This window comes from Coregonus clupeaformis, unplaced genomic scaffold (assembly GCF_020615455.1).
Source record: "Coregonus clupeaformis isolate EN_2021a unplaced genomic scaffold, ASM2061545v1 scaf0004, whole genome shotgun sequence".
Classification (NCBI taxonomy): domain Eukaryota; kingdom Metazoa; phylum Chordata; class Actinopteri; order Salmoniformes; family Salmonidae; genus Coregonus; species Coregonus clupeaformis.
In genome coordinates this window covers 789,735-816,534 of record NW_025533459.1, presented here as the reverse complement: position 1 = coordinate 816,534, position 26,800 = coordinate 789,735, and the positions used below count along the sequence as shown (strand labels likewise).

The 26,800-nt window shown below is 45.7% G+C and overlaps 1 protein-coding gene across 3 annotated transcripts in view; it reads left to right on the top strand.

The window, feature by feature from the left end:
* Positions 1 to 26,800, top strand: part of LOC121555763 (PDZ and LIM domain protein 7) — a 71,378-nt gene that overhangs the window by 13,838 nt on the left and 30,740 nt on the right. For all 3 annotated transcript variants that reach the window (XM_041869595.2, XM_041869594.2, XM_041869593.2), the window contains one exon: positions 16,604 to 16,755. In XM_041869595.2, the coding sequence (XP_041725529.1) occupies positions 16,604 to 16,755 (152 nt within the window). The remainder of the gene's footprint in view (positions 1 to 16,603; positions 16,756 to 26,800) is intronic.

Sequence of the window (26,800 nt, the reverse complement as noted above, 5' to 3'; positions counted from 1 at the left end):
CTGGTCAGATGAGACTAAAATTGAGCTTTTTGGCCATCAAGGAAAACTCAATGTCTGGCGCAAACCCAACACCTCTCATCACCCCGAACACCATCATGCTGTGGGGATGTTTTTCATCGGCAGGGACTGGGAAACTGGTCAGAATTTAAGCAGATGGAGCTAAATACAGGGAAATTCTTGAGGGAAACCTGTTTCAGTCTTCCAGAGATTTGAGACTGGGACAGAGGTTCACATTCCAACAAGACAATGACCCTAAGCCTACTGCTAAAGCAACACTCGAGTGGTTTAAGGGGAAACATTTAAATGTCTTGGAATGGCCTAGTCAAAGCCCAGACCTCAATCCAATTGAGAATCTGTGGTATGACTTAAAGATTGCTGTACACCAGCGGAACCCAACCAACTTGAAGGAGCTGGAGCAGTTTTGCCTTGAAGAATGGGCAAAAATCCCAGTGGCTAGATGTGCCAAGCTTATGGAGACACGGTCATACTAACAGGCCTGACATACAGGAGTACAGTCATACTAACAGGCCTGACATACAGGAGTACGGTCATACTAACAGGCCTGACATACAGGAGTACGGTCATACTAACAGGCCTGACATACAGGAGTACGGTCATCATACTAACAGGCCTGACATACAGGGGTACGGTCATACTAACAGGCCTGACATACAGGAGTACGGTCATACTAACAGGCCTGACATACAGGGGTACGGTCATCATACTAACAGGCCTGACATACAGGGGTACGGTCATCATACTAACAGGACTGACATACAGGAGTACGGTCATACTAACAGGACTGACATACAGGAGTACAGTCATACTTGGGTTGACACCACCTGGTTAGGCTGTAGTTTTAGATTATATCCCCTAGCTCAGTCATTCTCAAATGGCGGACCGCGGTACGTGTCCGGACCCAGCGACGGGGTCAATACGGACCGAACGGCACCAAACGATATCGAAGTTTAGTACATTTTTAATTTCAGACAGCTTTCAAACATGATCGACCGGGCGCCGTTTCCCAAGTGCAGCGCGGCCTCTCTATGTCTCCAGTAGTGGTGAAGATACCCCAGATTGCATCCTATCCAAATCGCGTGCATTTATGCAAATAAGTCTCACGAAGAGAGCCGTGTCTCATCCGATCGCATAAATATATGCAAATATCTTTGACAGTGAACGACTGTGTTGGGAGCAAGCAGCAGGAAGGAACACGGAAATACGTCCGTCGATAGACATTGTGAATGTGAAGGATGGCTAGTTCAAAGAAAAGTTGATAGTGAAAATCACATTTTCAAAGACAAGTGGACAGAAGAAGTACGCATTCATTCTCCCCGCAAACAAGTTCAAAACCAATGTGCCTGATTTGGCTCAGAGTCCCGTAGCGCTCCTAATGTGAAGCGTTGCTATGACACAACAGTCATTTGGCGCAAACGTGTCCCCATAAAACACAGAGGTGAGAACGAGAAAGCCCAATATGAGAGGCCCACCAAAGTTCCCTGACAGCCCAAGAACATCCAATGGAGCGCTCACTGAAAAATAGCTTGCGTTTTGGGAAAACGCAAAAAGCCATTTACTGACGCAGAGATGTTTTAAAGAATGCAATGAGTGACGTTGCTGAGACCTTGATGGTGAACAAAAAGATGAGCTGAAGGAAAAGATCAAACCGATCCCACAGCAATGAGAACTGAAATATTAGCTGAAGATGTGATTTCACAACTTGATGAGGCCATTCAGAATGCATCATGCATTTCTTTAGCTGTGGATGAATCAACAGATAACAACTCTTGAAGCACACACACGAGGAGAGGACATTCATGAGGCCATCAAAGGGATGCTGACAAAGGGGGATAGATCTGAAGTCGGTGGTCTCCATCACCACAGATGGAGCTCCAGCCATGATAGGAAGAGGAAGGGGACTGGTTTCACGTTTTGAAAGACGACCGACCTGACATTTTTACCACTGCATCATCCAGTCTGGGAGAAGTGTACGCTGAGGTCATGACAACAATGATGAAACGGATCAACTTTTTGAGAGCATCATCATCATCCCAACAGCATGGTCTGCGAAGAGGCTTTCTGACAGAGGTTAATGCCAACTATGATGACTTACTAGTGCACAACAATGTCAGATGGCTCAGCAAAGGCAGGGTTTTGGAGCGCTTTTGGGGAATTCGGGAGGAGATAATCTTTCCTATCAGAGTGAAAAGGCAACTCGGTTTACAGAGTTTTTGGAAGATGTGGAGAAAATGCAAACGGCTGTATTTCTGGCAGACATTACATCTTAATGAGCTCAATGTTAAGCTGCAGGGACAGAACAACACTGTGTGATTTGATAACAACAGTCTGGGCTTTCCAGAGGAAATTGGAGATTTTCAAGACTGATCTCCAGGGAGAACTTGTCCACTTCCCCAACTTTTGGAGCAAACCCAGGGAGAGCGAGATGTTCCTCACCACGGTGATTTTTTAAATAAAGAAGCTGACGGATAACTTCAAGGCTCGCTTTTATGACTTTGCCTCTTGGAAGACAACTGCTGCTGTTTATACAGAAGCCCTTCTTGGTCACAAATGTCCCTTTTTTTTTTTTCAGAGGAAGCAAAACAGACCTTCAGATGGGTAAATGTTGCAACACTACAAATTGTAGTTGATTTGAACTGCAAGAAAATGTGGCTTTGAAAGAGCAGGTTGGTGATTTGTGACCCTGTCCGTTTCTGGGGAAAGATGGTGCCTGCAGCTGGTTTCCCTGTTCTTAACAAAACGGCACTACACATCCTGACCACGTTTGGTTCCACATACTGCTGTGAGTCAGCCTTCTCCACAAAGAACATTATTAAAACCGAATACCGCACCAGGATCACCAATGAACACCTGCACCAGTGTCTTAGAATTGCACTCGCACCATTTTTGCCAAAGTTCTAAGTATTGGCAGGAGGGGAAAAAAAAAGTGATTTCTCTCATTAGTCATTGATGCAAGGCCCAGAGTGACTTGGGCATGCATGGAACACAGTCTGTGCACTCAGATGTTCTTTTCTATTGGACTCTCCTTTGTTCTCCATATAATGTACACTTTAGATTATATTAATATTTATTCATTAAAGAGAAATGCAAGGCCCATGTACATTGGCTCAGTGACTTTTTTTGCTTACAGATTACTATGCAATCACTTTTGTTCTTCAGCAATGTTCAGCACTTTATTATTATTGTAAAAAGAGAAACCATTCATTTAACAAAAAAAATACTTTTTGTTGTACTAATTTCTTTAAATGTCTTTTTGAAGCAGCATGACAAATAGTAATAGCCTACTTGCTACTGCAGCACAGGTACATTGTTCACAGTCAAAATAAAGATGTTTGTAATTCATTAGAATGTATCTGATTGGGCCCATTTTTAATGTTTTTAATAGAGGTCCTGAAAACATTTTAGATATATAAAACATGTATCCCAAATCAGAATATGGACAATGGTAAGTTTGATACTATGCTGTGCTAGAGCACCAATAAATCACTATATATATATATATATCTCTATCTATCTCTCAGGACCTTTCCCACTTTGGAAGTTTGTGTGACCGCACCTTCTCAAGTTGTATTTGAATACCCCTGCCCCAGCTGTTTCCATACTGACATGCAGAGGACAGTCATACTAGCAGGTCCCTGTTGACTGACGGACTTTCATAATAAAAGGCCTTTTCCTTTCAGCTCAGACTGGCTGACGTCAGACTAGCAGGCCCCTGTCTCAGACTGTTGACTGATCATAATAAAAGGCCTAGTCTAGTCAGCCCCATCTCCCTGGCTCTGACTGGCTGACAGACTTCTCTCCCTGGCTCTGACTGGCTGGTCCTCCTGGAAGTGATGTGTGTGGGTGGTCTGCTCTGCCCCAGGGCCCCTGAGATATCATCTCAACCCAGAGAGGGAGCTGATTTACACAATAAAGGACAATCCAACTGACAGCAAGACTAAAGCTTCAGAGAGAGGCTGCAGGGTGACGAGATGGGCAGTGTGAGATAAGGCTAAATTCTTAGGGCTTTAATAGCATGGGAAACACATGTTGCCAAAGCAAGTGAAATAGATAAAGGTGAGAAGAAAGAAACTATTACAAATGAACAGTAAACATTGCGCTCTAAGGTTTACAATATATCAAGACATTTCAAGTGTTCTAGTCACAGCTACATTTTTTTTAGCAATGTGCAAATAGTTGTAGTACAAATAGTACTAGTTTCTCTCTCTCTCTCTCAGCTAATGTAGTTGGTAGCTTTGAGAAGGTTTGATTTATTAGGAGGAGTATAGGGCTGTATCTGTTTGAGTTTGGCCAGGTAACGGCGGCTGTTAAGGTCCATAAGTGACTTTATAGACGATTGTCCCGTAGACCTGTTAAATGGGGATCTGTTCCTCTGCTATTGGTCCTGTCGACCTGTTAAATGGGGATCTGTTCCTCTGCTATTGGTCCTGTCGACCTGTTAAATGGGGATCTGTTCCTCTGCTATTGGTCCTGTCGACCTGTTAAATGGGGATCTGTTCCTCTGCTATTGGTTTAGAACGGTGTGTGTGTGTGTGTGTGTGTGTGTGTAGGGTGGTATGTCTATGAATGCTCTGCTTCCATCCTCTCCCTGTATGAGCCAGGAACCCAATGTTTCCTCTAAATTCCTGGAATGCCGTCATTCCTCATGTCTCTCCCGTTCCCAGATCCTGGCAACAGCAGAGCCCTTTGTTTTCTCTCGGCATCCATTGGCTGGGTCCCTATATAGGGCTCTACACATTGGCTGGGTCCCTATATAGGGCTCTACCCATTGGCTGGGTCCCTATATAGGGCTCTACACATTGCCTGGGTCCCTATATAGGGCTCTACACATTGCCTGGGTCCCTATATAGGGCTCTACCCATTGGCTGGGTCCCTATATAGGGCTCTACACATTGGCTGGGTCCCTATATAGGGCTCTACCCATTGGCTGGGTCCCTATATAGGGCTCTACACATTGGCTGGGTCCCTATATAGGGCTCTATCCATTGGCTGGGTCCCTATATAGGGCTCTACACATTGGCTGGGTCCCTATATAGGGCTCTACACATTGGCTGGGTCCCTATATAGGGCTCTACACATTGGCTGGGTCCCTATATAGGGCTCTACACATTGGCTGGGTCCCTATATAGGGCTCTACCCATTGGCTGGGTCCCTATATAGGGCTCTACCCATTGGCTGGGTCCCTATATAGGGCTCTACCCATTGGCTGGGTCCCTATAGGGGCTCTATCCATTGGCTGGGTCCCTATATAGGGCTCTATCCATTGGCTGGGTCCCTATATAGGGCTCTATCCATTGGCTGGGTCCCTATATAGGGCTCTATCCATTGGCTGGGTCCCTATATAGGGCTCTATCCATTGGCTGGGTCCCTATATAGGGCTCTATCCATTGGCTGGGTCCATATATAGGGCTCTATCCATTGGCTGGGTCCCTATATAGGGCTCTACACATTGGCTGGGTCCCTATATAGGGCTCTATCCATTGGCTGGGTCCATATATAGGGCTCTATCCATTGGCTGGGTCCCTATATAGGGCTCTATCCATTGGCTGGGTCCCTATATAGGGCTCTATCCATTGGCTGGGTCCCTATATAGGGCTCTACACATTGGCTGGGTCCCTATATAGGGCTCTGTTACGAACCCCGTGGCTCTAAACATCTAGGGTGGATGGACATGAGACCCGTAACATAAATTATGCAAATTAGGAGTGTGGCATGGAACAGTGAGAACAAATATGACACAACAACCATGAACTACCGTCAAACACAAATGGTTTATTTCTGAACACACGGTAAGGGTTTGGGAAAAAGGGCTGAGCAGGACCCAAGAAATGAAACAATAGTGTAAAACCCCCTAAGCTGATCTTGCCTGCCTCAAGAACCGCTAGGCTACTGCTAGTCATACAAAAATACAGTGGGTGGTCCGCTCAGGTCTAACTAGTGTTTAGACAGTTCTTTCTACGGGAAATGTATGCCCAAGGGCAGCTAGCTCAAACTCCCCTTTTCCCAGAAACACACAATAGTTACCAAACAGAGTAACCAGCAAATCAATGAGTACTCTAAACACAGGACATCACAGTATCCATTACTCACATACAAAACAGTAGTCTAACAGAATTACCAATCATAGTAAACAACAACTTAGTGAGTAACCAAAAACAGGACACCACCGTGTCCATACTCACATACGGAAATATTCTCTCTCTCTCAACAAACACAAGACTGGTTTTTATACAATGGGATGTGTGATTGAAACAAACGAGTAACAGGTGGTGCAATGCACAGGAATGTTCACTGATTGGTCCAATCAGCAGACACCTCAACGACCACCAATCAGGAACATACAGGACACCTGTGATTAGGGCAGAAGGAGAGAAACACACAAAAACACAGGATACCTGTATCCGTAACAGGCTCTACACATTGGCTGGGTCCCTATATAGGGCTCTATCCATTGGCTGGGTCCCTATATAGGGCTCTACCCATTGGCTGGGTCCATATATAGGGCTCTACACATTGGCTGGGTCCATATATAGGGCTCTATCCATTGGCTGGGTCCCTATATAGGGCTCTACCCATTGGCTGGGTCCCTATATAGGGCTCTACCCATTGGCTGGGTCCCTATATAGGGCTCTACACATTGGCTGGGTCCCTATATAGGGCTCTACCCATTGGCTGGGTCCCTATATAGGGCTCTACCCATTGGCTGGGTCCCTATATAGGGCTCTACACATTGGCTGGGTCCCTATATAGGGCTCTACCCATTGGCTGGGTCCATATATAGGGCTCTACACATTGGCTGGGTCCCTATATAGGGCTCTATCCATTGGCTGGGTCCATATATAGGGCTCTACACATTGGCTGGGTCCATATATAGGGCTCTACCCATTGGCTGGGTCCCTATATAGGGCTCTACACATTGGCTGGGTCCCTATATAGGGCTCTACACATTGTTTGCGTCCCTAATGCACCAACACCCTATGGGCCTGGTCAAAAGTGGTGCACTATGGAGGGAATAGGGTTCCATTTGGAACTCAACCCTGGTGTCCTGACCCAGCAGACAGAGCATGACTACCTTCTCACATCTCAAAGGAACGCTTTACCGCTGACATCACTGGAAGAAACACCATCTCAGCACCATGCCCCCGGCCCTGTGCCCCCGGCCCTGTGCCCCCGGCCCTGTGCCCCCAGCCCTGTGCCCCCAGCCCTGTGCCCCCAGCCCTGTGCCCCCAGCCCTGTGCCCCCGGCCCTGCTATCAGAAGTCTCTATCTTGTATTTAAATCTGGGGGCTTTGTGGAGCCTTTAAACGTAGTGATTGCTTAGCTTTGGGCCCCGCAGAGCCACAGAGGGGGGAGACATCTGGTTTCTATCTCAGAGCACATATCACCTTGCTAAAATCATTAACACAGCACGTTAATAAGCAGGAAGTGAGATTTGTGACTGGTACCAGAGATAGATGTGTAATCAGGGGGGGGGTGTCAGAGATATATGTGTAATCAGGGGGGTGTGTCAGAGATAGATGTGCTATCAGGGGGGGGTGTCAGAGATAGATGTGTAATCAGGGGGGTGTCAGAGATAGATGTGTAATCAGGGGGGTGTGTCAGAGATAGATGTGTAATCAGGGGGGTGTCAGAGATAGATGTGTAATCAGGGGGGGTGTCAGAGATAGATGTGTAATCAGGGGGTGTGTCAGAGATAGATGTGTAATCAGGGGGAGGGGGTGTCAGAGATAGATGTGTAATCAGGGGGGGTGTCAGAGATGAGTGTAATCAGGGGGGGGGTGTCAGAGATAGATGTGCTATCATCATGTAGGCTGTTCTCTGCTAGGGTTCAGTTTTGCTGTGGGTGTGTCCTGTTCACTGCTCATCCACACACACACACACACACACACACACACACACACACACACACACACACACACACACACAGGACTTGTCATGGGTGTGGATTAATAATTCAAGGCTGACTGGTACATTGGCTGATGAAGGAAGGATAATCTAGTAGTTTATCTTTAGCTGGTTAAACGTGAATGGCCTGTGTTGTGTACTCCAACAGGGCTGGTTTAACCTGGAGTTACTGCTGGTTTAACCTGGAGTTACTGCTGGTTTAACCTGGAGTTACTGCTGGTTTAACCTGGAGTTACTGCTGGTTTAACCTGGAGTTACTGCTGGTTTAACCTGGAGTTACTGCTGGTTTAACCTGGAGTTACTGCTGGTTTAACCTGGAGTTACTGCTGGTTTAACCTGGAGTTACTGCTGGTTTAACCTGGAGTTACTGCTGGTTTAACCTGGAGTTACTGCTGGTTTAACCTGGAGTTACTGCTGGTTTAACCTGGAGTTACTGCTGGTTTAACCTGGAGTTACTGCTGGTTTAACCTGGAGTTACTGCTGGGGGGGGTAGACATAAAATAGTAAAGGTAAATCTGGGGGGGCTTTACAATTGCCCACGCATCCAACTACACTACTTTCGTTTTTTTGCCTTATAATATGCCATTTAGCAGACGCTTTTATCCAAAGCGACTTACAGTCATGCGTGCATACATTTTTGTGTATGGGTGGTCCCGGGGATCGAACCCACTACCTTGGCGTTACAAGCGCCGTGCTCTACCAGCTGAGCTACAGAGGACCTTAAGTAACCTTCATTCTTATGTAACCAAACGAAACGTGCCATACTCCATTTGAGTGTCCCGACTTAACGTTTGACTATGTTACGTCTAGTCTGAGACCAGGTCGCCCTGAAGTGGGCAGCAGTGCAATGAGGAAAAGGTAACCGTGGGTATAGAGCTGGGCTCAGAGGCACTGAAATTGCATTGTCAGTTTGGTCAAATGGCCCCCTGTAGGGACCGGTGAGAGGTGTGTTCAGAACACTGTCGGTTGAAAGGTACCGGTAGGCCTCTCCTTTTAAAATACTATAGTTAATACCAACACCTCATTTATAACTTTTATTTAACTGTTTTACTGTAATTTCTCAAACAGCTGACACCTAAAGAGAAATCAGAAATGATATAGGTTGACTTTCGTTGATCAGAATGAATAATGTATTTTATAAATGGTTTCACAGATTATTATTATTTTTTAACAATGTTTCAATAGGAAACTTAACGATACACCATCATTCTCTTGCTGATAAGATGCAGCTGTTTTCTAACCCCTTTGTGCACGTAACAAAAGTGCCACATTTTTAAAAAGCCGTCTTCATTACATATGGCAGATCATATGAGGCCATGCGATCTCATTGGTGTGTGGCGTGGTGTGATGTGTTCCAGGGTATGTTGTCCTCTCCTAGTCTCCTTCCTTCCCAGTATTGACTAACTGCGGTGGGGTGTAGAGTTTCCTCCCTCCCCTCTCTCGTCTAAAGGCCTGAGCACAGCACTTCACTACGGCAGCGTCCCAAATGGCACCCTATTCCCTACATAGTGCACTACTTTTGACCAGGGCCCATAGGGAATAGGGTGCCATTTTGGGACCCATACGTACAGGAACAGCTGTGATCTAAACCTGAGACACCGACACAGGTGCCTGTGTCCATCACTGGCCTGGCCACACACACACACACACACACACACACACACACACACACACACACACACACCCCCCTACTCTGGTGCCGCTACCTCTATCTGCTTCACTCATTCTTACTAATCACGCTGCATCTCACTCCATCTCACCTTCCCTCTGTTTTAACCTGTCACTGCTGCTTTCTATTATAATCTGCTCTGCTAGGCCTTACTGTCGCTGCCTTTCACTGTCTCTCTCTCTCTCTCTCTGCCTCTCCCTCTGTCTCTCCCTCTGCCTCTCCCTCTGCCTCTCCCTCTGCCTCTCCCTCTGCCTCTCTCTCTGCCTCGCTCTCTGCCTCGCTCTCTGCCTCGCCCTCTGCCTCCCTCTGCCTCTCTCTCTCTCTCTCTCGCCCTCTGCCTCTCTCTCTCTCGCCCTCTGCCTCTGCCTCTCTCTCTCTCTCTCTCTCCGCCCTCTGCCTCTCTCTCTGCCTCTCTCTCTCTCTCTCCTCGCCCTCGCCCTCTGCCTCTCTCTCGCCCTCTCTGCCGCCTCAGAATACCAGTCACACACGAGGGCCTACATGTGTTGTCTTAGTAGTTGTGGTGTTTCTCTGTAACAGATGCAGACCAAATTTAGAGAAGCTGTAACAACACCTTTAGTTCCCTTTTAATTGCTTCTAGCTTGGGTAGATCATAGGTAATTCACTTGATGTTAAAAGTAGTTTTTCATGAGGAATGCATTTAATGTAATTATATTTTTAGGTTTTTGACGTGTTGAGATTTTTTCCCTGAAAACAAAGAAAACCAGGTTCTTTTTTTCAACAAGCTACGCCTCACTGCAGAATTAGACTTTTGTCCGTGTTCTCCAAACGCCCGTGTTCTCCAAACGCCCGTGTTCTTGTTTCTCCTGCTGCTCTGTATCGTTCAATTTCTCCAAATTTCAAAGTTAATAGTTAAGTTAAGGCTCTCATTCCGAATGGTTAAGGTTTGGGAAGGGTTCAAATAAAAAAAATTGTCCACGACTGGGATCAAACACACACAACCTTCTATCCACAACCTTCTGATCCAGAGTCATGGGATTACCCAGGCCTACTTGATGGTAATAGCGCTCAATGTTGCCCCTAGTGGCCAGTTTAAGGCATTTCTCGACATCCTCAAGACATAGATAGACGTCCAATTTCAACATCAATCTTGAACGACCTGGCTGGCTTTTTTTTCTAGGTCTCTACAGTCAAGGAAAGGTGAAATTAAGCCACTCCACAAGGGAACTGTGTCCTCAGCTATGGGTTAATGTTAATGTGCTGAATCAAAGAGGCTGGATCTTATAGCTTAGTGGAACACGACAGAAACCAATGATTAGGGTCTAGAATCCTCTGTTAATTTAAGAGCCAATAGTCTACAGGGATCTAAAAGGATCAATGACCGGAGAGGACAGGGTAATCGATGTCTACAGAGACCAGGTCTGCATCCCAAATGAGACCGTATTCCCCATGTAGTGCACTACTTTTGACCAGAGCTCTATGGACCCTGGCCAAAAGTAGTGCACTACATAGGGAATAGGGTGCCATTTGGGATGCACACAATGTCTACATGACAGAAATCAGTATTCCAGTCAGGGTTCGGCCCTGTGATGTTCAGCCCTGTGATGTTCAGCCCTGTGATGTTCAACCTGGCTTTGGCTTTCTCTGGCTCGCTCTCCTTTTAGTGATCTGATGTTGAACACTTTGTACTCTGAGTGATCTGAGACTTTGACACGTTTCGTTAAGCCTCTGGGACAAGGCTGAGTAAGGCCCTTTATTAAACTAAACACGTTCTGGGACAAGGCTGAGTAAGGCCCTTTATTAAACTAAACACGTTCTGGGACAAGGCTGAGTAAGGCCCTTAATTAAACACGTTCTGGTATCTCCTCTCTCTTCATACCATCTCCACTGTGTGTGTGTATCAACAGCCTCTGTGTACATCAAGAGTTTTTTAAAGGACACTTCTCAAATGGCACCCTATCCACTACATAGTGCACTTTATTTGACCAGAGCCCATAGGGGATTAGGGTGCCATTTGGGAAACACCCACTTACACTGCTGTAGCAGGCCTGGCAGGGTAGGGACTGAGTGCACGTGTGGTATGAGGTTCATATTTACAGCCTGTTCCCTACGGAGTGTGATGCAGGGTAGGGACTGAGTCTGTTCCCTACGGAGTGTGATGCAGGGTAGGGACTGAGCCTGTTCCCTACGGAGTGTGATGCAGGGTAGGGACTGAGCCTGTTCCCTACGGAGTGTGATGCAGGGTAGGGACTGAGTCTGTTCCCTACGGAGTGTGATGCAGGGTAGGGACTGAGCCTGTTCCCTACGGAGTGTGATGCAGGGTAGGGACTGAGCCTGTTCCCTACGGAGTGTGATGATGTGGCTGTAACTCATGTCTGTCATCCAACTTATTTACATGACATCATCGAAAATCAATCACGCTCGTATCATCATCCTGTACAGTCACGGTCAATGACCTGTGGTGCTGCTCGCTCCTGTACAGTCACGGTCAATGACCTGTGGTGCTGCTCGCTCCTGGACAGTCACGGTCAATGACCTGTGGTGCTGCTCGTATCATCATCCTGTACAGTCACGGTCAATGACCTGTGGTGCTGCTCGCTCCTGTACAGTCACGGTTAATGACCTGTGGTGCTGCTCGCTCCTGTACAGTCACGGTTAATGACCTGTGGTGCTGCTCGCTCCTGTACAGTCACGGTTAATGACCTGTGGTGCTGCTCGCTCCTGTACAGTCACGGTTAATGACCTGTGGTGCTGCTCGCTCCTGTACAGTCACGGTCAATGACCTGTGGTGCTGCTCGCTCCTGTACAGTCACAGTTAATGACCTGTGGTGCTGCTCGCTCCTGTACAGTCACGGTTAATGACCTGTGGTGCTGCTCGCTCCTGTACAGTCACGGTCAATGACCTGTGGTGCTGCTCGCTCCTGTACAGTCACGGTCAGTGACCTGTGGTGCTGCTCGCTCCTGTACAGTCACGGTCAATGACCTGTGGTGCTGCTCGCTAATATAATCTACAGTAACAACTGCTCCCCAGGTGCCGACGACATGGACGCCGATTTAATACAGCCCTCCGCACCTCTCTGATTCAGAGGGGTTGGGTTAAATGCGGAAGACATACAGTGCATTGGGAAAGTATTCAGACCCCTTGACTTTCTCCACTGTTGCTTGACAGCCTTATTCTAAAATTGATTAAATCGTTTTTTTCCCCCTCATCAAGCTACACACAATACCTCCATAATGACAAAGCAAAAACAGGTTTAGAAATGTTTGCAAATAAATAAAAAAACTGAAATCACATTTATATAAGTATTCAGACCCTTTACTCAGTACTTTGTTGAAGCACCTTCGGCAGCGATTACAGCCTTCAGTGTCCCATTCTTCTCTGCAGATCCTCTCAAGCTATTTTCAGGTCTCTCCAGAGATGTTCGATTGGGTTCAAGTCCGGGCTCTGGCTGGGCCACTCAAGGACATTCAGAGACTTCCCGAAGCCGCTCCTCTGTTGTCTTGGCTGTGTGCTTAGGGTCGTTGTCCTGTTGGAAGGTGAACCTTCGCCCCTGTCTGAGGTCTTAGTGCTCTGAAGCAGGTTTTCATCAAGGATCTCTGTACTTTGCTCCGTTAATCTTTCCCTCGATCCAGACTAGTCTCCCAGTCCCTGCCACTGAAAAACATCCCCACAGCATGATGCTGCCACCACCATGCTTCACCGTAGGGATGGTGCCAGGTTTCCTCCAGACGTGACGCTTGGCATTCAGGCCACAGAGTTCAATCTTGGTTTCATCAGACCAGAGAATCTTGTTTCTCATGGTCTGAGAGTCCTTAAGGTGCCTTTTGGCAAAATCCAAACCGGGCTGTCATGTGCCTTTTTTTTTTATTGAGGATTGGCTTCCGTCTGGCCACTACCATAAAGGCCTGATTGGTGGAGTGCTGCAGAGATGGTTGTCCTTCTGGAAGGTTCTCCCATCTCCACAGAGGAACTCTGGAGCTCTATCAGAGTGACCATCGGGTTCTTGGTCACCTCCCTGACCAAGGCCCTTCTCCCCCAATTGCTCAGTTTGGCCGGGCGGCCAGCTCTAGGAAGAGTCTTGGTGGTTCCAAACTTCTTCCATTTAAGAATGATGGAGGCCACTCTTTTTTGGGGGGACCTTCAATGCTGCAGAAATGTTTTGGTACCCTTCCCCAGATCTGTGCCTCGATGCAATCCTATCTCTGAGCTCTACAGACAATTCCTTCGACCTCATGGCTTGGTTTTTGCTCTGACATGCACTGTCAACTGTGGGACCTTATATAGACAGGTGTGTGCATTTCAAAAATTGAATTTACCACAGGTGGACTCCAATCAAATTGTAGAAACAGCTCATGGATTATCAATGGAAACAGGATGCACCTGAGCTCAATTTCGAGTCTCATAGCAAAGGGTCTGAATACTTATGTAAATAAGGTATTTCCTCTTATTTTTTTATATACATTTGCAAAAAGTGTCTAAACCTGTTCACTTTGTCATTGTGGGGTATTGTGTGTAGATTGATGATGGAAAAACAGCTATTTAATCCATTTTAGAATAAGGCTGTGACGTAACGAAGTGGAAAAAGTGAAGTGGTCTGAATACTTTCCGAATGCACTGTATTTTGGTTGAATGCATTCAGTTGTCCAACTGACTCTCTTTCCCTAGGATAATCTAACAGAGGAGTTTTGCTGCTAATATCATGTGCAGCAGGGATGGGTAACTTTCTGCTCTGCGGCTCGTGGGGTTTAGTGAAGAGATGGTTACCCAGCCTCTCATGCATCCCAAATGGCTCTCTATTGGGCCCATAGGACTCTAGTGAAAAGTAGCGCTTCATGTAGGGAATAGGGTGACGTTTGGGGGCGAAGCCGCTCTCTCTCTCTCTCTCTCTCTCTCTCTCTGTGGTGTCCTTTCGTGAGTTAACTTCACTTCAAAGCTTTGGTCCACATCTGTAGTGGATCACAAGAAAGTGATGTCATAGTGCTATTCAGAAACTCTTACCCCATGTCCTCATTGTGGTGTGGGGAACTGTCTGGCTAGACACAGACAGAAAGACAGACCCCTCTACAGATCATTAGACGGCGATAACAGACCCAAACATGAATCCTCTTGTTGACTTTGTATGTATATTTAGTCAATACACTAGTTGACAGTGTTAAAAGGTTCGCTAGCTAGTGGTAAAAGCAAGATAGGACACATCTCTGTTGTTTACCTGTTGATTTGGTGTGCACATACTAGGCCCTAGAACGTTTCACTGTGCACTTTCATCTCTCTGATCCAAGTCCTATTCTTAACCAATATGTTCCCTACTGACTAGATATCCTCCTGTTCTTCCCTTTAGACCAGCTACTGACTAGATATCCTCCTGTTCTTCCCTTTAGATCAGCCCTGCTACTGACTAGATATCCTCCTGTTCTTCCCTTTAGATCAGCCCTGCTACTGACTAGATATCCTCCTGTTCTTCCCTTTAGATCAGCCCTGCTACTGACTAGATATCCTCCTGTTCTTCCCTTTAGACCAGCCCTGCTACTGACTAGATATCCTCCTGTTCTTCCCTTTTTAGACCAGCCCTGCTACTGACTAGATATCCTCCTGTTCTTCCCTTTAGATCAGCCCTGCTACTGACTAGATATCCTCCTGTTCTTCCCTTTAGATCAGCCCTGCTACTGACTAGATATCCTCCTGTTCTTCCCTTTAGACCAGCCCTGCTACTGACTAGATATCCTCCTGTTCTTCCCTTTTAGACCAGCCCTGCTACTGACTAGATATCCTCCTGTTCTTCCCTTTTTAGACCAGCCCTGCTACTGACTAGATATCCTCCTGTTCTTCCCTTTAGATCAGCCCTGCTACTGACTAGATATCCTCCTGTTCTTCCCTTTAGATCAGCCCTGCTACTGACTAGATATCCTCCTGTTCTTCCCTTTAGATCAGCCCTGCTACTGACTAGATATCCTCCTGTTCTTCCCTTTAGATCAGCCCTGCTACTGACTAGATATCCTCCTGTTCTTCCCTTTTAGACCAGCCCTGCTACTGACTAGATATCCTCCTGTTCTTCCCTTTAGATCAGCCCTGCTACTGACTAGATATCCTCCTGTTCTTCCCTTTAGACCTGCTACTGACTAGATATCCTCCTGTTCTTCCCTTTAGATCAGCCCTGCTACTGACTAGATATCCTCCTGTTCTTCCCTTTAGACCTGCTACTGACTAGATATCCTCCTGTTCTTCCCTTTAGATCAGCCCTGCTACTGACTAGATATCCTCCTGTTCTTCCCTTTAGACACCTGCTACTGACTAGATATCCTCCTGTTCTTCCCTTTAGATCAGCCCTGCTACTGACTAGATATCCTCCTGTTCTTCCCTTTAGATCAGCCCTGCTACTGACTAGATATCCTCCTGTTCTTCCCTTTAGACCTGCTACTGACTAGATATCCTCCTGTTCTTCCCTTTAGACCCTGCTACTGACTAGATATCCTCCTGTTCTTCCCTTTAGATCAGCCCTGCTACTGACTAGATATCCTCCTGTTCTTCCCTTTAGATCAGCCCTGCTACTGACTAGATATCCTCCTGTTCTTCCCTTTAGATCAGCCCTGCTACTGACTAGATATCCTCCTGTTCTTCCCTTTAGACCTGCTACTGACTAGATATCCTCCTGTTCTTCCCTTTTAGAGCAGCCCTGCTATTGACTCATTGACCTGTATTGCATTGTTGTGTATCACTGATAGTAGCTTAGCCTCAGAACAATACCGTTTACATGCTTGTCTATGGGACCATATTTGAATAAGCACAGTATCGGTTATGGCAGATGTTTGTTCCATTTAACCCTGAAAATATTCAGAGACACCGCGAGAGGATATAGTAGGTGATATTATTATTTTTCACATGTACTTATGCAGCCATACTGTTGGGTGAAACAGAAAGGCTGAATAATGTTCCGTGGGATTTGATGTGTTTTTGTGTCGGTGACCGGCATTAATAGGCCAAAGGTCATATTTCTGTATGATTGAGCGCCCCTGTTGAGACCCTCAAACCCCCCTCTCTCTCTCTCTCCGTCTACAGCTGACCCCCGGGGGTAAGGCCGTGCAGGCCGGTGTGGGCGTAGGAGATTGGGTGGTGTCCATTGGGGAGACCAACGCAGAAGACATGACCCATGTGGAGGCACAGAACAAGATCAGAGCAGCAGAGCAGTCGCTCACCCTCACCCTCAGCAAGTAAGATACTATAACCATACTATACTCACCCTCAGCAAGTAAGATACTATAACCATACTATACTCACCCTCAACAAGTAAGATATTATAACCATACTATACTCACCCTCAACAAGTAAGATATTATAACCATACTAGACTCACCCTCAGAAGATAAGATTTTATAATTATACAATACTGTATGCAGTGGCTTGCGTAAGTATTCACCCCCCTTGGCATTTTTCCTATTTTGTTGCCTTACAACCTGGAATTAAAATGGATTTTGGGGGGGTTTGTATCATTTGATTTACACAACATGCCTACCACTTTGAAGATGCAAAATATGTTTTATTGTGAAACAAGCTCCTTGGTCTTCATGGTGCTGCTTGCTTGGTGGTGTTGCTTTCTTGGTGGTGCTGCTTGCTTGGTGGTGCTGCTTGCTTGGTGGTGCTGCTTGCTTGGTGGTGCTGCAGACTCTGGGGCCTTTCAGAACAGGTGTGTGTGTGTATATACTGAGATCATGTGACAGATCATGTGACACTTCGATTGCACACAGGTGGACTTTATTTAACTAATTATGTGACTTCTGAAGGTAATTGGTTGCACCAGATCGTATTTAGGGGCTTCATAGCAAAGGGGGTGAATACATATGCACACACCACTTTTCAGTTATTTTTTTTTTTCACTTCACCAATTTGGACTATTTTGTGTATATGTCCATTTGATGAAATCCAAATCAAATTCAATTTAAATTACAGGTTGTAATGCAACAAAATAGGAAAAACGCCAAGGGGGATGGATACTTTTGCAAGGCGCTGTATATACCATACTCTACTCACCCTCAGCACATAAGATGATATAATTATACCATACTGTACAATGCATTTGGAAAGTATTCAGACCCCTTGTTCCCCCCCACATTTTGCTACGTTACAGCCTTATTCTAAAATGTATTAAATATTTATATTTTTTCATCAATCTACACATAATACCCCATAATGACAAAGGGAAACAGGTTTTAGAAGTGTTTGGAAATAACAAAAATATAAAAATAAAAACCCACCTTTTTTATTTACATAAGTATTCAGACCATTTGCTTTGAGACTTGAAATTGAGCTCGGGTGCATCCTGTTTCCATTGATCATCCTTGAGATGCTTCTCCAATTGATTGGAGTCCACCTATGGTAAATTCAATTGTTTGGATATGATTTGTAAAGGCACACACCTGTCTATATAAGGTCCCACAGTTGACAGTGCATGTCAGAGCAAAATCCAAGCCGTGAGGTCGAAGGAATTATCCGTAGAGTACTGAGACAGGATTGTCGAGGCACAGATCTAGGGAAGGGTACCAAAACATTTCTGCAGCATTGAAGGTCCCCAAGAACACAGTGGCCTCCTTCATTCTTAAATGGAAGAAATTTGGAACCACCAAGACTCTTCCTAGAGCTGGCCGCCCGGCCAAACTGAGCAATCGGGGGAGAAGGGCCTTGGTCAGGGAGGTGACCCTGAACTCGATGGTCACTCTGACAGAGTTTCTCTGTGGAGATGGGAGAAACTTCCAGAAGGACAACCAATCAGGCCTTTATGGTAGAGGGGTCAGACAGAAGCCACTCCTCAGTAAAAGGCACATGACAGCCCGCTTGGAGTTTGCCAAAAGGCACCTAAAGGACTCTGACCATGAGAAACCAGATTCTCTGGTCTGATGAAACCAAGATTGAACTCTTTGGCCTGAATGCCAAGCGTCATATCTGGAGGAAACCTGGCACCAACCCTACTGTGAAGCATAGTGGTGGAAGCATCATGCTGTGGGGATGTTTTTCAGCGGCAGGGACTGGGTGACTAGTCTGGATCGAGGGAAGGATGAAAATAGTTATTTCTTAGTGTAGATTGATGAGGGGAAAAAACATTTTTAACCAATTTTAAAATAAGGCTGTAATGTAACAAAATGTGGAAAAAGTCAAGGGGTCTGAATACTTTCTGAAGGCACTGTATCTACCATACTATACTCATCCCAGCAAGTAAGAATAATACATTTTTACATTACATTTTAGTCATTTAGCAGACGCTCTTATCCAGAGCGACTTACAGGAGCAATTAGGGTTAAGTGCCTTGCTCAAGGGCACATTTACGTCATTTAGCAGACGCTCTTATCCAGAGCGACTCACAAATTGGTGCGTTCACCCTATAGCCAGTGGGATAAGTGCCTGGGCGCCGCTCGAGAGGTCTCTTTCTAGCTGGAGGGTTTAATACTATATACTATACTCTCACTTACCCTCGGCAAGAACAAATCCTACCGAACAATAATACTATACTATATTATACTGATTATATACTATATTATGCCCACTGTACCATGCCAGAATATACCATGCATACTAAACCATAAAACATCATGAAAGAACCCACCACACACAGGAAGGATCCATTATAACAAACGCACAGCAGTGATAATTTCTCCCAGCTAGCAAGATCATACACCCACAGAAACACAATGCATTATTTAGACTGAACGCAGTACAGAGGAGTGGCTCGTGATGTCTTGCTTTCTAATTCAATTGGAAAATCCATTCAATGAGATTTAAATCACTTTGAAAGTAAAATTAGATTTGCTTGGCTTTATTTAGCTGAGTTATTTTGATCTGGACTGGGGTTGGGTAACGTTCTCCTCCTACGCCAGAGAACATACCTGCTAGCTACCGAGGCACCCCAGTATTGCCATCTATTATATCTATATTGTATCTGAACAACAACTTCTCCCTCAATGAGATGATCTACTACAGGAAAAGGAGGGCAGAACACGCCCCAATTCTCATCCACAGGGCTGTAGTGGAGCAGGTTGAGAGCTTCAAGTTCCTTGGTGTCCACATCACCAACATACTATCATGGTCCAAACACAACAACACCGTCGTGAAGAGGGCACGACAAAACCTATTCCCCCTAAGGAGACTGAAAAGATTTGGCATGGGTCCTCAGATCCTCAAAAAATTATACAGCTGCACCATCGAGAGCATCCTGACTGGTTGCATCACCGCCTGGTATGGCAACTGCTCGGCATCCGACCATAAGGCACTACAGAGGGTAGTGTGTATGGCCCAGTACATCACTGGGGCCAAGCTTCCTGCCATTATTATCCAGGACCTCTATACCAGGCGGTGTCAGAGGAAGGCCCTAAAAATGGTCAGACTCCAGCCACCCTAGTAATAGACTGCTACTGCACAGCAAGCGGTACCGGAGCGCCAAGTCTAGGTCCAAAAGGCTTCTTAACAGCTTCTACCTCCAAGCCTTAAGACTGCAGAATAGCTAATCAAATGGCTACCCAGACTATTTGGATTGACCCCCCCCCTTTTTTATGCTGCTGCTACTTGCTATCTCAACCCTAGTCTTCGTGCAGACACAGGCAGGGGGTATTTATGCACTGCTTCCATTGGAAACAAAGGCAACCGGAAATCCAGTGACGGATCTGAATCTAAGTGCTCTCGAGGCAATTTATCACAAATTGTCTCCGCCACAAAAGAGAGAACAAAATGACTGAGCTCCTTTTTTGAGATCAAGGCACTGAAACCTTCAAGGGGATATGTGCTTCCTACCAACTGAAGTGGCTATCCCTAACAAATCAATGTAACACATGTACCAGTACTTAAAAACCCCAATGATTAGGAAATAGGCACAAACAAATGGCTTTGTAGACCAACACACAGGGGACAAAGGCTGCTTCCCTTCCAGCATCCACCAAAACAACACCACTAAAGCTTACACAATCAAGGAAAAACCCTGAAAAAAAATGAATGCATGAGACTCCCAAAGTTTGGCTTTAACAAAGACTACCAAACAAATAGTACCACGTTGCATTCTAAGAACTGTAGCAACATAGCAGAACCCAAATTTGGCACAAATTACTACCCCTACAAGGTGCTCCAAGCTGACCGTGAACAAAACGTAAACCAAACACAACTAATTAGGCAAATAACATACCACCAAAACCTCAGATTGGACGAGCCCCCACTGTGTTACGACCTGGCTCATATAGTTCGTAACATCAAAGGGAGAGCACAAATGACTTAAATGTAAAAGGAATACTTTGAGTGAGTGAGTGTGAGCTCTTAAAGGTTATGTGGCAGGTGTGTACCATGCATAAGTATTTTTAAAAACCTTTTTGTGTGACTATACAGTATATGCGGTGATACTGTAGGCCTAGTTTTCTGTAACTGTATGGATATTTGTATTTATTATGGATCCCCATTAGTTCCTGCCAAGGCAGCAGCAACTCTTCCAGGGGTCCAGCAAAATTAAGGCAGTTCATACAATTTTTAAACATTACAATACATTCACAGATTTCACAACAGACTGTGCCCTTAGGCCCCTACTCTACTACCACATATCTACAGTACAAAATCCATGTGTATGTGTGTGTATAGTGCATATGTTATTGTGTGTGTGTGTGTGTGTATGCATGTGTCTGTGCCTGTGTTTGTGTTGCTTCACAGTCCCCACTGTTCCATAAGGTGTATTTTTATGTTTTTTCAAATCTGATTCTACTGCTTGCATCAGTTACCTGATGTGGAATAGAGTTCCATGTAGTCATGGCTCTATGTAGTACTGTGCGCCTCCCATTGTCTGTTCTGGACTTGGGGACTGTGAAGAGACCTCTGGTGGCATGTCTTGTGGGGTATGCATGGGTGTCTGAGCTGTGTGCTAGTCGTTTAAACAGACAGCTCGGTGCACCCAACATGTCAACACCTCTTCATAAACACAAGTAGTGATGAAGTCAATCTCTCCTCCACTTTGAGCCAGGAGAGATTGACAGGCATATTATTGTTAGCTCTCTGCGTACATCCAAGGGCCAGCCGTGCTGCCCTGTTCAGAGCCAATTGTAATTTTCTCTCTTTGTGGCATCTGACCACACGACTGAACAGTAGTCCAGGTGTGACTAAGCTAGGGCCTGTAGGACCTGCCCTGTTGATGGTTATTGTTAAGAAGGCAGAGCAGCGCTTTATTATGGACATTAACTGTGTTATTCAACTACATGTCGAGCAAAACATCTTTATCGTGTGGCTCAGTTGGTGCTTGCAATCCCAGGGTTGTGGGTTCAATTCCCACGAGGGACCAGTACGAAAATGTATGCACTCACATCCCTGTAAGTCACTCAGGATAAAAGCTAAATGACTAAAATGTCAATGTAATGTCTGTGTACATGCTGTTGATGATGTTGTGAATAAATGGGTCACCGCTGTGCTCTGTTTGATTGTGTGTCGGGTTTCTCAGTCTCAGGCGGTGGTTATAATTGATTAGGCAGGTCTGTACTAGTCGGTAGTGAATCTGATGTCACACGGACATGTCTCTCTCGCCACAGTTTCCGCCCCGCGTAACCCAACTCCTTCTAAAGAAGAACTATTGAAAATAACACTGATTTATCCTCCTTCCCGTGACACTCCCCCCTCTCTTCCTACTCCTCCGTGACACTCGCGCACACCCTTTTATTTTTTACTCCTCCGTATTTCTCCTGTTTTTGCCTCTCTTCCTTGCTCGCCCCTCTCTTCCTACTCCTCCGTCACAACAGACAATAAAGCTCCTGTTGAGTTGCATTTTGGCTGGAACACGTCTCTTAGTGCAGGAGCTGTTCTATCCTTGTTGTCTTTCTCTCAGGGTTCCACAGTTTAGTTTTCAGATGAGTTAGGAGGACAGTTTTATGACTGAATATTGGTGTGTTGGTTTGGGGCCTAGTTTTATATCCCATGGCTATGATAAAGTATTATCCTAGTTTTAGGATGTGGTCCTTTTGTAGCTCAGTTGATAGAGCATGGCGCTTGTAACGCCAGAGTAGTGTGTTCGATTCCCAAACATTTCTAACAATCTGTTTTCGCTTTGTCATTATGGGGTATTGTGTGTAGATTGAGAGGAAAAAATAATTTAATCTATTTTGTCATGTGGAAAAAGCCAAGGGGTGAGTACTTTCCGAAGGCACTGTATATACAGGGAGTACCAGTACCAGATCAATGTGGAGCTATATACAGGGAGTACCAGTACCGGATCTATGTGGAGCTATATACAGGGTGTACCAGTACCGGATCTATGTGGAGCTATATACAGGGAGTACCAGATCAATGTGGTACCAGTACCGGATCAATGTGGAGCTATATACAGGGAGTACCAGTACCAGATCAATGTGGAGCTATATACAGGGAGTACCAGTACCAGATCAATGTGCAGAGGTACTAGGTATTTGAAGGCAGGGTAAAGTGACTAGGCATCAGGATAGATAATACTAAGATGTTTGAGGTAGATATGTACATGAAGGCAGGGTAAAGTGACTAGGCATCGGGATAGATAATAATAAGGTATTTGAGGTAGATATGTACATGAAGGCAGGGTAAAGTGACTAGGTATCGGGATAGATAATACTAAGATATTTGAGGTAGATATGTACATGAAGGCAGGGTAAAGTGACTAGGCATCGGGATAGATAATACTAAGATATTTGAGGTAGATATGTACATGAAGGCAGGGTAAAGTGACTAGGCATCAGGATAGATAATAATAAGGTATTTGAGGTAGATATGTACATGAAGGCAGGGTAAAGTGACTAGGCATCAGGATAGATAATACTAAGATGTTTGAGGTAGATATGTACATGAAGGCAGGGTAAAGTGACTAGGCATCAGGATAGATAATAATGTATTTGAGGTAGATATGTACATGAATGCAGGGGTAAAGTGACTAGGCATCAGGATAGATAATAATAAGGTATTTGAGGTAGATATGTACATGAAGGCAGGGTTAAGTGACTAGGCATCAGGATAGATAATAATAAGGTATTTGAGGTAGATATGAACATGAAGGCAGGGTAAAGTGACTAGGCATCAGGATATATAATAAGGTATTTGAGGTAGATATGTACATGAAGGCAGGGTAAAGTGACTAGGCATCAGGTTAGATAATAAGGTATTTGAGGTAGATATGTACATGAAGGCAGGGTAAAGATGGCGTAGCAGTGCGGTTGTGTACTCTGTAGTGTGTCCGTGTAAATAGCCTGTTTTTTTTTTTGTCTCTTTTTCGTATATATTTCTCAATCACACTTTTCATCCTTCTACAAAATATACTTTCCTGCAACCCGCCTCACCCAATGTGGAACAGATTCTATTATTTATTTTACCTTTTTATCCAGAACCTTCAGTTGAAACTAGCCAGCTAACTAGCTACTTGCTATTAGCCACCGGTAGCGTTTTTCACCATTGTCCGTGGCCTGCACTACCTACCAGCCAGCTCTAGCCTGGACTATTATCGGCCAGTCTGCACAGCGTGCTATCGACCCAGAGCATATCAGATTTTCTGCCGGAATCACTGGACATTAACACCGGATCATCGCAACTAGCTAGCTGCAACCGAATGGATGTTGTTGGCTAATCACCACCGCCCCCGAAGCAAGCACCAGTTAGCCTTGAGCTAGCCTCGAGCCACACCCATCTCCCGGCTATCTACCTCTCTGTCAACCGGACGGGACCTCCTAGTGTCGACACGGAACCCCGCCGATCCATCACGACTGGTCTGCCGACGTAATCGTCTGATGTGGTTTCAACAGGCTTCCCTTTGTGACGACCACGAAGATCCATTAGCTGCTCCGGTCTCACCTTTCGTCACTGACCTTAGATCACTCAGCTGCACAGCTGATGCTGCTGGCTGTTCCTACTTTTATCTTAGCCTCAGCCCAAACTTTCGTCGCCATTACCAGTTGTTGTCTTAGCCCTCTCTAATAACACCTGTGATTGCTTTATGCCTCTCTCCCATGTCAATATGCCTTGCCTATTGCTGTTCCAGTTAGTTCTTATTATACAATTTCACTGTAGAGCCCCCAGTCCAGCTCAACCAGCCTCAGAGCTCCTTTGTCCCACCCCCCATACACGCGGAGACAGGCTCAATCGGTGCCTCCAGTGATGCTATCTCTTCCATCGTTACCCAATGCTTAGGTTTACCTCCACTGTACTCATATCCTTCCATATCCTTGTCTGTACATAATGCCCTGAATCTATTCTACAACGCCTGGAAATCTGCCCCTTTTTATTCTCTGTACCCAACGCACTAGAAGACCGGTTCTTAAAGCCTTTAGCCGTATCCTTATTCTACTCCTCCTCTGTTCCTCTGGTGATGTAGAGGCTAACCCAGGCCCTGTAGCCCCCAGTATCACTCCTGCTCCCCAGGCGCTATCATTTGTTGACTTCTGTAACCGTAAAAGCCTTGTTTTTTTTGCATGTTAACATCAGAAGCCTCCTCCCTAAGTTTGAGTTATTCACTGCGTTAGCACACTCCGCCAACCCTGATGTTCTAGCAGTGTCTGAATCCTGGCTTAAGAAGACCACCAAAAACTCTGAAATTTCCATCCCTAACTACAACATTTTCCGTCTAGATAGAACTGCCAAAGGGGGCGGAGTTGCAATCTACTGTAGAGAGAGCCTGCAGAGCTCTATCATACTATCCAGGTCTGTGCCCAAACAGTTTGAGCTTCTACTTCTAAAAATCCACCTTTCCAGAAATAAGTATCTCACTGTTGCCGCTTGCTACAGACCCCCTCAGCCCCCAGCTGTGCCCTGGACACCATATGTGAATTGATTGCCCCCCATCTATCCTCAGAGATCGTACTGCTTGGTGACCTAAACTGGGATATGCTTAACACCCCGGGCGTCCTACAATCTAAACTAGATGCCCTCAATCTCACACAAATTATCAAGGAACCTACCAGGTACAACCCTAAATCTGTAAACATGGGCACCCTCATAGATATCATCCTGACTAATTTACCCTCTAAATACACCTCCGCTGTCTTCAACCAGGATCTCAGCGATCACTGCCTTATTGCCTGCGTCCGTAACGGGTCCACGGTCAAACGACCACCCCTCATCACTGTCAAATGCTCCCTAAAACACTTTAGCGAGCAGGCCTTCCTAATTGACCTGGCCCAGGTATCCTGGATGGATATAGATCTCATTCCGTCAGTAGAGGATGCCTGGATGTTCTCAAAAGTGCTTTCTTCTCCATCTTAAATAAGCATGCCCCATTCAAAAAATTCTGAACTAAGAACAGATATAGCCCCTGGTTCACCCCAGACTTGACTGCCCTTGACCAGCACAAAAACATCCTGTGGCGTACTGCATTAGCATTGAACAGCCCCCGCGATATTCATTTTTTCTGGGAAGTCAGGAACCAATATACACAATCAGTCAGGAAAGCAAAGGCTAGCTTTTTCAAACAGAAATCTGCATCCTGTAGCACTAACTCCAAAACGTTTTGAGACGCTGTAAAGTCCATGGAGAATAAGAGCACCTCCTCCCAGCTGCCCACTGCACTGAGGCTAGGAAACACTGTCACCTCTGATAAATCTACGATAATCGAGAATTTCAATAAGCATTTTGCTACGGCTGTCCATGCTTTCCACCTGGCTACCCCTACCCCGGCCACCAGCTCTGTCCCCCCCGCGTCTCCTTCACCCAAATTCAGATAGCTGATGTTCTGAAAGAGCTGCAAAATCAGGACCCCTACAAATCAGCTGGGCTAGACAATCTGGACCCTTTCTTTCTAAAATTAGCAGCCGAAATTGTAGCAACCCCTATTACCAGCCTGTTCAACCTCTCTTTCGTATCGTCTGAGATCCCCAGAGATTGGAAAGCTGCTGTGGTCATCCCCCTCTTCAAAGGAGGTGACACTCTAGATCCAAATTGTTACAGACCTATATCCATCCTGCCCTGCCTTTCGGAAGTATTTGAAAGCCAAATTAACAAACAGATCACCATCCATTTCGAATCCCACCGTACCTTCTCCGCTATGCAATCTGGTTTCCGAGCTGGTCATGGGTGCACCTCAGCCACGCTAAAGGTCCTAAACGATATTATAACAGTGATCGATAAAAGACAGTACTGTGCAGTCGTCTTCATCGACCTGGCCAAGGCTTTCGACTCTGTCAATCACTGCATTCTTATTGGCAGACCTAAATAGCCTGGGTTTCTCAAATGACTGCCTCGCCTGGTTCACCAACTACTTCTCAGATAGAGTTCAATGTGTCAAATCGGAGGGCCTGTTGT